We start from the raw sequence: 11,674 nt of genomic DNA on the forward strand, positions 1-11,674 counted from the left end.
TTCCTACTTAGGAAGATTCCAGTGTCCCAGGATCATGTGATAATATTTTGTGATCTTCTGACAAATGGGGAAGCCAGATTCACTTAACAACCATGTTACTAATTTAACGACTGCAATGATTCACTTAACAAACGTGGCAAGAAAAGTCATAAAATGGGGCAAAATTCACTTAACAACATAAATATAATCAAGGAGAGAAGCAACTTAGAACTAAGGAGAAATTTCCTGACAGTTAGAACAAGTAATCAGTGGAATAACTTGACTCCAGAAGTTGTAAACGCTCCAACACAGGAAGTTTTTAAGAAGAGTTTGGACAACCATTTGTCAAAAGTGGTGTAGAGTTACCTGCCTAAGCAGGGGGTTGGAATAGAAGACCTCCAAGGACCCTTCCAACTCTGTTATTCTAATTCTGGGTTCAGTTATGGTTGAAAGTCGAAGAGTACATGTACAGCAGGTATGGGACAGTCCCATTAGGCTGCTTTCCAGGTGCCTTAGAGATTCACAAACAACAGAGGGAAACCTATCACTCCAGCGCCCATTGTTATCCTGCAAATGGGAAGGGGAAGCGTCAGCGCCCCCACCCGAGAGTCACCCTAAGGTCCCCTGAATAAGTGAGGAAAGTCTTCAAGGTGGGTTCAAGCGGAACCCGCGCAGCCGCAGCCGGAACGAAAAGGGGGAAAAAAAAAACCCCAACCAAACAGAATAATAATCTGTTATTCTGAAAAGTCAGCTTGGTAACCCCACCCTCCTCTTCCTCCTCCCTCCTCCTCTTGGGAAGGGGCGGGGCCTATGTTTGTGACGGAGGACGTCGAGGCCCCTCGCCCCCCGGACGCCGCCCTCGACGTCATTCGTGCCGCTGCCGCAGGTGGCGCGCACTGGCTGGTCGGCGGCGAGAGGCGGGGGCGGAGGAGGAGGAAGAGGAAGGAGAGGAGCCCGGCGCAATGGCGGCGCCGGCCACCCCACGCGCAATGGCGACCACGCGGGTGGGATCCCACGCGGCTGACGGGGAAGCGGAAGTCAGCAGCGGCCGCTAGAAAAAGCCAGCCGCCGCCCCGTCGCTGCCGTCATCCCCTTTCTCTACCTCTTCCCCGCCAGCCGCCCAGAGACGGACAGGAGGCGGCGGGGACTCGGGGATGGCGGCCCCGGGCCCCCTTCAGCCGCCGCCAGAACTGCTGGGCCCGCGGCTCCGGGTCGCCGCGGAGGTGATGCTGCGGGTGCCCACCCTCTTCCTCATCGACACCATCCTCAACTCGCCCCCGGTGTTGCCCTGGGACTCCCTCTGGGCCGCTCTCCTGGGAGGGCTCCTGCGGCTGCTGGGTGAGCTTCTCTCCGGCCCGGCTTCCTGGAAGTTGGGGTGGGGGGCGGCGGCGCGGAGAATCATGTCATCCTGAATGCCCCCCACCTGTCCTCCCCCCAAGTTCCACCGTCCCGTGTGAACGTGGGCACCCTTGCTGGCCCTTCTCCCCTTTTCCCTGGGGCAAAGGAGGGAGGGGCGAGACCCCCTTGCAGGCTTTCAGAAAGACCCCCACTTCACTTCCCGACCCACTTCAGCCCCCCACCTCAAGTTCCACCGTCCCGTGTGAATGTGGGCACCCTTGCTGGCCCTTCTCCCCTTTTCCCTGGGGCAAAGGAGGGAGGGGCGAGACCCCCTTGCAGGCTTTCAGAAAGACCCCACTTCACTTCCCGACCCACTTCAGCCCCCCACCTCAAGTTCCACCGTCCCGTGTGAATGTGGGCACCCTTGCTGGCCCTTCTCCCCTTTTCCCTGGGGCAAAGGAGGGAGGGGCGAGACCCCCTGCAGGCTTTCAGAAAGACCCCCACTTCACTTCCCGACCCACTTCAGCCCCCCACCTCAAGTTCCACCGTCCCGTGTGAACGTGGGCACCCTGCTGGCCCTTCTCCCCTTTTCCCTGGGGCAAAGGAGGGAGGGCGAGACCCCCTTGCAGGCTTTCAGAAAGACCCCCTCTCTACTTCCCGACCTCCTCCCCACTTCAACCCCCCCCACAGCTTCGGCCTGGCTGGCGGCAGCAGCACCCCCCCATTGCATTTCCCCATTCCCAGCGTCCCTATAAATAGGTGTTGAAACGGCAGTGGACAAACAAGCCTGCCAAGGGTTCATAGCCTTTTGTGATTGTGAATGTCAAGGACGCTCGGAAGATGACAACCTCAGGGGAGCCTCATCTTGGACACGTCTGGGGTGGGGCGGTGGAGGGAACGTTGTTTGCATTTAACCACCTTTTCTTAAGCAACCCGCCTTCAGGTCTCCCTATCGTGGCTTCTTGGGACGCTCCCGTTTTTTTTGTTTTTTTTTTGCCTACTAAAGAGTCATGGTTTTGGCAAAGGGCGGTTGAAGCCTTAGAAACTCTTTAACATTAGATGTGTTGTTTTTTTCCCCGAAGGAGGATTATACAGTCATAGGGCAAACTCTTTTAACATATAGAGGTGTTGTATCTCGGTTTCGGTTTTTATTAGCTGGGGAGGAAGTGGTGGAGTTATAAATCTTATCCATTATATGTCATTTGTACCATTAGGAAGCTTTGTCACAAGAGCTTCGAAATGAATTGCGGAGTAAATGAAATTTGCTTGGTCCCTTACTGGATAATCTTTGTGTTAGGAGCATGGTGGTTAAATGGTTAGTTCCCCTTGTGAACTATGGGCAGATAGTTGTTTTCTTGAAAGGATTAGGAGAGAAGTAGGGTCTATCTGTAAAGCCTTTGTAAGAGAGGGTGAGTAAGGAAAAATGGATGCAGCTTCTGTTGATAATTCAATTTAATAGGCTTCATGTAAGAGAAGAGAAGTTTCAACAGTAAATACAAAAAGCTCATTTACTCCTCTTTTTTTCCTATTTAATTTGAATTATCTGAGATTGAGTTTTTGAGAACTGATACTTGGTTTTTTTTTTAGAAGGCAAAGACTGTGGATGGTTACACAAGGAAATAGAAAGGCATAATTGTTTACGCCACAAAATATTCTTACCCTGACTTTGCTTGAGTTAGGGGATTGACTTATTCTCCAAAGCCCCAGAGGGGAGGATCAAAAGTAATGGGTGGAAGCTCCTTACATCAAACTTAGAATTAAGGAAAAATTTTCTGACAGTGAGAACTATTAATCATCGGAATAGTTTGCCTCTCGGAGTTGTGGGTGTTCCATCAATGGAGGTTTTCAAAAATAGACTGGACAACCATTTGACCCTCATATATAAAGTCTCCTGCCTTGTGTAGGGACTTGGGTCAACCTCCAAGATCCCTTTCAGCTCTACAATGTTCTAAATATGCCTTGTAGTACAAACTATCCATGTCTGTTCAGAAGTAACATCAGTTGGAATTGTCATGTAGGTAATGTGTAGAGTAGGTTGCAGCTGCGTTTGAATATAAACTATGTGTCAGTAAGAGACCTCATTGTAAAACCTCAGCATGTTTTGCTAGCTCTGAAATGAAGGGGGCAGGACTGAAGCGTGACTAGCTTTCTCTGAATTTAGATCATGATCTGTAAACTAACTTTAGCAAGTTTTGTTGCTGAAACTTCAACTTGTGGAAACGAAAGCCAGACTGCATTAGGTATTGCAGTTATGTAGTCTTCATTTGACCATTTGTTCAGTGACTGTTTGAAGGTGTGGTGGGGCTGAATAAATGGTACTAAGGGGCAGTCCCTAAACTTACAGCCATCATAGTGCCTACAAGATCACATGATCAAAATTTGGGCACTTGGAAGCCCATCCACACTTAACAATCATTGGGGTATTTCAATTCCCCCCCCCACCTATCTGACCTTCAATACTTTTGACGGCCCTGCTGTCCCCAGCTGACCTTCACTATCCTCCTCTGCTGCTGATGTGTACCTGGCTTGGCTTGGACCTTCACGAGGGAGCTGGTGGCTGCTCAAGGTTCTTGAGGCCGACACCCACAGCCTTCTCCAGGTCTCGCTAGGAAGATACCGGCAACCTCACAAGAAGGATGTGTGTGACTAGGAGAGGACATGCGAGACTTGGAGAAGGCTTCACGCTTCGTCAGGAAGAAAGGGCCAGGCTGGGCACATTGCAGCAGCAGCAACAGCAGGAAGAAGATGGAAGATGGCCAAAGTTAGCTGGGAAATGCAGGGCAGTGGAGGTGGCTGGCAATTGTACAGGCTGGAACTACCGGTGGTGTTTGTGGTGGCGGGGCTGAAGTAGAGGGTCAGTGATGGTGGCAGGTAAGACTGTTGGACTTTTACTTGAAGCCCAGCATTGCAGGCACCGCCATCCCTGCGAGGAACACCAAAAGGGCAGAGATGGCCTTACTGAGGCTCGAGGCTTGGACAGTCCAAGCTGGGAATAGGTTGGATCGGATTGGGTCTTCACCTAATGGCTGGATGGGATTCCCTGCACCACAGCAACGGGGGCTGCTGTGATTGCAATCCTGGCAGTCCCCATTGCGGTGGTTGTGTAATTGTGTAATGATGTGCTGCATGACAGCATTGCTTAGCAATGGATATTCCAGTCCCAGTTATTATTGAGGGCTACTGTATCTTAAGTATGGATGTTTCACCAGCTTTGATTTGGAAGGGTTATCCCTAGACTTCGTTAATCAATTGTGAAAGGCACTATTGAATTAAATTGGAACTTTTGGGTTCCAAGAATCTTTGACTTACAGCCATTCAAAGTTACAATGGACCCCACCCCACCCAAAAGATATTTACAACCTGGTTCTGAAGTTCCGATGGCCACCCCTCCTCAGCGATCATTTGACAGCATTTTGGGTGCTTGGTATCCGGCTCACATTTGCAGCATCCAGTGGTCACGTGCCACAATTTATAACATTTTTGTCAAAACCTGGCATTTATTCCTGACTTCTGGCTAAAAAATGCCCTTAGCAGACAATGGGTTTGCTTAACAACCATTGCAAAAAAGTTTGTAAAATCAAGTTGGTCGCACAATGATCCATTTGACAACCATTATGACTTAATTGCCAGCCTCCATTATGGTTGTAAGTTGAAGACTACCTGGGCACCACCCTCTTCTGGGAATTAATGTTCTGAAACTGACTCATGATACAAACCTGGATAAATTCCATGTACATTTTGTTCGGTCCATAATAGGTATTTGAGATTATTTCAATTGGCATTCAGAAGGCAGAAATATGGCGGAATGTAACAACACAGTACTTGGTAGTATCGGTTCACCCTTTTACCAGGAAATCAAAATTGTAGCACTTTCTATACTGTATTGTTCAAACTCTTTCTCAGGTATCTTTTTAAGAACATCAGACGTGTTCTTGTAGTTTCGATAGATACATGGAAGGCAAGTTTTAAGGCAAAAATCAGGTTGCTCTGCGAATGCTTCCTTCTGAAGCAAGATCCAGATTTTCATCTGCGGTTGTGTGTTGGGAAATCATGTTCTCTTCAAGGCTTATAGGAAATCTGAGTATGTTGCCAAGCCTTGCCCTGTTACAGCATGGTGCGTTGCAAAACGTGTAGAAATATATTCTTCCTGCTTCGGTCCTGAACAGTATAGGTTTATAATTGCCATGTTTTTCTTTCTCTTTTAGTTCTTTTTTTAGATTTGTCTTTTATGTAAAATCCTCAGTAACCATAAATAAATAAAAAATAACCATGTAAGTGAAAATTATTTTAAGTTAGAAGAGGCGCTAGCTTTTTATTTTCCAATTCTGATATTCTATGTTCTGTTGTGGTTTTATTAATGTTTAGAAATGCAAAGATAAAAGATTAATTAAAACTAAGGAAATATAAAAAGAAAGAAGTGGAAAGAGACGGAAAAAGAAACGTAAGAAAAATGTGTCTAAAAGATTGCTGCCACTTCCCTCCCTCTAGATAAGTATAAACAATTTAGTAACTTAACACCTTCTCTAATGTTTTTAAAAAAATCTCCTTTCCATATCTCATCCCTTTTCAATGGTCAAATTGTAAAAATTCATATAGTCCGTAAAAGTCCAGCTACCAGAAATAGTAACATATATATTTTAATCTTAAATAAATCCATGTTACAATCTAATTTATCACTTTCTCCAAGAAATCGTTGGAAGAATAAAAGTCCCTATGACACACACACACACACACACACACACACACACTTTTAACCAGGTCACCCAATCATCCCAACCGCCTCTGATCTACCTGCAACTTTAAATAAAGAGATGAAGAAATCTTTGTACTAGTATTGTTAGTTGGGTTACAACGGATTAAGCCTGGTCTCCAGGAAATCAGCAAGAACCAGCAAGGAAACATGAAAAGAATCCCCTCAAGATAAGGGGAATCTTTTATCACAATACTGCAGCCTGATACCAGATCCTTCATAAAATTCCAAATCAAAGAAGTAATCCAGGATCACATACCCCACAAGGCAAGAAACAACTCCTCCTCCCACCCCAATCTCGCTACTTCACACCAGATTTTTCTTCTAACAAAATAAAACAGAAGACATCTCCCTCCCCCACCCGCAATTATAAAAAGATCTTTAAAGCCGTGAGGTCCTTAATCCTCTATGATCTTGGTTGTTTTCTTGCAGACATTTCATTACCAACTTGATAATATCACTGGTGATGTTACCTGGTTTGGTAATGAAATGTCAGCAAAGAGACAACCAAGCTCAGAGCGTGCCAAGGATTCCGTAATCCTGAACTACAAATATTCTGTTCTGCTGATCTTTACAGCGTCGTCGTTTCAGTCCTGCTCAAAAACAAATTCCATTAATAACTACTAGAAAACGCAGCATATATATTTTAACCCTGGTCAAATGATTTCACAGTATAATCATTCTCTTTACTTTTAAAAAGCTTGATCTTTAATCCCATCAAATTCCAGAAATGGTTTTCTTATCATTTTCTCTTCTTCTTTCAGTAACAGCTTCAATAGTTTAACATGTCCCTTTTGTAAATCCAAGATAAGAAAGCTTTCCAAACCATTTATTATTTTTATCTTCTTTTGATTACAGTATACAAACATCAGCTGGCTTCATTTGTAAATCCCTTGTGTCATCCTTTTCCATGTCACTCTTATATTCTGGCATTTTAAAATCCATTTTTAGATCCACAGCATCTTTTTCCATGTCACTTTTGCAATCTGGCATGTTTTTAAAAGTCTAAATCCACATACAAATCAGCTCAGTCTCCGCTTATCTAATAAAATCTGTTCTTCTATATCCTCTGTTTTATGTTTTATGTATGTGTATGTATGTATGTATGCATGTATATATCAGACAAACTTGTAAGTAGTTTCTGAGTACATTGTTCCCAAACATCTTTGATTTCTTCTACAATCAAGTAATATTGCTTCGTTGTATTAATGGGTTACTTTTCCTTCAATTATACTTAATTCTCTCTGGTTCCTTCTAGTCAATCTTCAGAGTCCCCTCTTATAATCCGTTTATTTTCCAACCAGGAAAAGAAATACAGGAGTATTTCTCACAGTTAATTTCAAGACTTCATACAGTTGTTTTTTTAAAAAAAATTAAATACCCTTAAGAAAATATTCATTCAAATCCACCTAGTCCCTTAACTTTCCACATTCTAGTCCTCCTTTTCTGTTTTACAAAAATTAAAGCTGCTCTTTTTAATCTTACAGACTTGCCAAGAGCTTCTTTTATCCTGAGTAAAAGGAGATTCCCCCAACACAATAAAACTTGTCCTTTGGAACGTAGAATAAATAGGTTTGGAAACCTTGGAGGTCTTCTGGTCCAGCACCCTGCCCCATGGCAGGAGACCCTATACTGGGCCTGGCTAGTCCAGCGAAGAGAAGGACCAGGGGAGACAGGATAGCAGTCTTCCAATATTTGAGGGGCTTCCACAGAAAGGAAGGGGTCAAGCTATTCTCCAAAGCACCCGAAGGCCATACAAGCAATAATGGATGGAAACTGAGCAAGGAGAGATTTAACCTGGAAAAAAGGAGAAACTTTCTGACAGTGAGAACAATCAACCAATGGAACAGAAGTTGCCCTCGGAAGTTGTGGGAGCGCCATCACTTGAGACCTTCAAGAAGAGATTGGACTGCCATTTGTCAGAAATGGTACAGGGTCTCCCGCTTGGGCAGAGGGTTGGACTAGATGACCTATAAGGTTCCTTCCAACTCTGATTATCTGGTATCTATACATTTCTGGACAAATGGCTGATCAGTTTGTTCTTGAAAACCTCCAGCAATGGAGCTCCCACAACTTCTGGAGGCAAAGGTGTTCACTGATAAATAGTTGTCACCGTCAGGTGATTTCTTAGTTCTAGATTAGATCTCTCTTTGATAAGCTTCCACCCATTACTTTTTGTCCTGGCCTCAGGTGTTTGGAAAGTAAGTTGACCACCCCCTTCTCTGTGACAATCTCTCCAATCCTTCTCCTTGTTAGACAAAACATATCTAGTTCCTTCAGTTGTTCATCATATAACTTTCCATATCATATGGAAAGTTCTTAACCTAGTAAATCAGTAACAAACAATGTCCTAAATTAGTTAAGGAAGGAAGTAGGTGAATCCAGTATCTGAAGGCGCTGAACTGTGGCCTAGGCAAGATGTTTCCCTCCCCTGCTCCCAGAACCAAAGATAGCTATTTTACAATCACTCTGCAAGGAAATTCTGCACCGAGCAAAATTTTGGCTGATCTCTTTGATTTGGAGAGTAGTTCTAAGGTGGTTATAAGATGAAATGCTTTAGTAATTTGGCATACCCGATGGCCTACTGAATTGCATGTAAAATCAGTTATATATGTAATTTATAGACATAATCAAGCTTGGAAGCAAATATTCATATAAAATATATAGAATCCATTAAGTGTAGCAGGCAATTAACAGGATGTGATGTGAATCACAGTATAATTACTGCCTTGCATGATTCGTTCCAGTTTTCCATTTACCTTTCTGTAGAATCATGAAAGTGTCCTGTGTTTTGTATAATGCATATTATAGCAGCCTGTCATTAGATTTGTCATGGTTTTTTTTTTAAAAAAAAATCTGTTTAATATAGGCATCATCCAACTCCCAATTCACTCTGGATGGCTTAGTTTGGCCCAAGAGATGTCCCAGATTCAAACTCCTGAATTGTTTTCTTCTCATTTTTACTACAGCACTGGACTTGTTACATAGGTGTATCACAGTGGAATAGATGTATAATTACTGTACTTAAAAGCTGCCATCCATTTGTTGTTCAATCAGTATCATTGCATGCTTTTCAGTTGTTTGGAGGAAGCACATACATAATTTAAAATTCTGGTCTGTTGGGATTTGCTTCCCTGTTTGTTCAAAGTGAACTAAGTGTTCACTAACTGTATAATTACTGTTGAAAAAAGCGCACGTAAGTTTAACTACTACTTTCCTTTTTTTTTTTCCCCCTGTAGGAATCTTGGTATCCAGCGTTGTCCTGATTCTGTCACAACGATCGCTTTTCAAGTTTTATATGATCAGCTGTGCTTTCCTGCTAGCTGCAACATCAGTGTTGGTGAACTATTACGCTTTTTTGCACATAAACTTCCACAGTGCCTATTACACAACACCTTTTGGAGTTCAGCTCCTTCCTCATAAAGGACCTTCCTTATGGATGGCACTCTCTGTCCTTCAGCTTGCCTTTGGGATTGGTTATGTTGCTCTCTTAAATATCGATTCCATATATTCTCAGCTCATCATCTTGGATTTATTGCTTCCCATTGCGGGCTTGATCTTCGACTTACCTTTACACTTCAGGCAGATTTTAGTCTTAGCATCAGGTTCCATTTTGACGTTACACAGCTTGGTTATTTTATTTACTAAAATGAAATGGGTCTACTACTCTGCAAGGTACGTCTATCTTCTCATAAGGCATATGTATCGCATTTACGGATTACAGTTGTTACTAGAAGACACGTGGAAGAGGATTCGCTTTCCAGACGTGCTGCGGATTTTTTGGCTATCGAGACTGGCAATTCAAACTGCCATGCTGCTGTATGTTATTAAAGCAAGCGAAACGGACCCAAGCATGAAATTCTACGCGATTTCTTGGGACAATTTCTGGGAATTACTTTGCAGCCTTATCATCAGTGGATGCGATTCCACGTTAACCGTATTAGGCATGAGTGCTGTAATTTCATCTGTGGCTCATTATCTGGGGCTGGGTATTTTGGCCTTTATTGGGTCCACAGATGAAGACGATAGGAGGCTCGGTTTTGTGGCACCGGTCTTGTTTTTTATTTTAGCCCTCCAGACTGGCTTAAGTGGGCTAAAACCAGAGGAGAGACTGGTCCGCTTAAGTCGAAACATGTGCCTTTTGCTGACAGCAGTCCTGCATTTTATCCACGGGATGACTGACCCTGTGCTCATGTCTCTGAGTGCCTCCCATGTCTCCTCACTTCGCCGACACTTCCCTGTGCTTTTTGTCTCCGCTTGCCTCTTCCTCCTTCCAATTTTGCTTAGCTACGTCCTCTGGCATCACTATGCACTAAATACGTGGCTGTTTGCCGTGACAGCCTTCTGTGTGGAACTCTGCCTCAAGGTCATTGTCTCTATCACTGTGTATGTACTGTTCATGATCGATGGCTACTATAATGTTTTATGGGAAAAGCTGGACGATTATGTCTACTACGTTAGATCATCAGGCAATATCATTGAATTTATATTTGGAGTAATAATGTTCGGCAATGGTGCTTACACCATGGTCTTTGAATCAGGAAGCAAAATCCGGGCTTGCATGATGTGCCTGCATGCCTATTTCAACATTTACCTGCAAGCAAAGAACGGCTGGAAAACATTCATAAATCGTAGAACGGCTGTGAAGAAAATCAACTCGCTTCCTGAGGTCAAAGGGGAGCGATTGCAGGACATAGACGACGTGTGCGCCATCTGCTATCATGAGTTTACCACGTCTGCCCGCATTACTCCGTGTAACCATTACTTCCATGCGCTTTGCCTTCGGAAATGGCTCTACATCCAAGAGACATGTCCAATGTGCCATCAAAAAGTTGACATTGACGAGAAGGAGAACCCCAATCTCTCCAATAACAACGCCTTCGTGGTCCCCGATGAAAATGACCCTGATGAAAATCCCGCCTGGGGAGGAGGAGAAGGAGCAGCTGCTGCTGAAGACGAACTCAACGACGAGAATACGGAGAGCGAAGAAGAGACAGAGAGTTCGACTCAGTCAAATGCCACAGTACCCGAACAGCCCTCTGAACACCAGTCGTGACCCTGTGCTTGAGTTAAAATGGCGGATCCCCGAACCCTGCGGGTGTTTATGGAGTTCAGCATTGGAATAAAAGCGTCACTTCGTCAACTAAGCACAAGAACGCAATGTCCCAAAATCTGTGAATGAGTTGTCATTTTACTGTGATGTGCTACTGTAAATATGGCTGGTATTAATGCTGGTCTCTTTTGTGACCACTTTAAAACTTTATGTACATGATTGTACATGGAATAAAATGTTTTCACCTATTTTTTTAAGAAGTCGAACAAAACACTCCTTAATTAACATAAAATTACGGTGTGTACATTATATCCAAAACCTCTCACGTTTTGATAGTTTAAAAGCCAGGGGCTTTTAAGATAAGAATTGAATGCCATATAAAGAGGGATGTTTAAATCCCTCTTCATTTCAATCCTGGACAAAAATTTAAAATGCTCTGTTAACAACACATTATCATTTCTAGGCTTGACAGCTAAAAATGAAAGCTTAGGTTTCCTTAAAAGATACCATTCCTTCTAGTATTTATAGAAGAAAACGTAACATTGGGAAATGAA

The 11,674-nt window shown here is 43.7% G+C and overlaps 1 protein-coding gene across 1 annotated transcript; it reads left to right on the forward strand.

Annotated features, from left to right (window-relative positions):
• The first annotated feature begins 917 nt into the window (after positions 1-917).
• On the forward strand, positions 918-11,380 carry RNF139 (ring finger protein 139). The gene is made up of 2 exons (XM_026703647.2): positions 918-1,317; positions 9,307-11,380. The coding sequence occupies exons 1-2, from the start codon at positions 1,134-1,136 to the stop codon at positions 11,121-11,123; spliced, it is 2,001 nt and encodes a 666-aa protein (XP_026559432.1). The 5' UTR covers positions 918-1,133; the 3' UTR covers positions 11,124-11,380.
• The last annotated feature ends 294 nt before the right edge of the window (positions 11,381-11,674 follow it).

The sequence above is a fragment of the Pseudonaja textilis genome, chromosome 3 (assembly GCF_049901715.1).
Source record: "Pseudonaja textilis isolate UNSWEBS1 chromosome 3, rPseTex1.2, whole genome shotgun sequence".
NCBI classification, from domain to species: domain Eukaryota; kingdom Metazoa; phylum Chordata; class Lepidosauria; order Squamata; family Elapidae; genus Pseudonaja; species Pseudonaja textilis.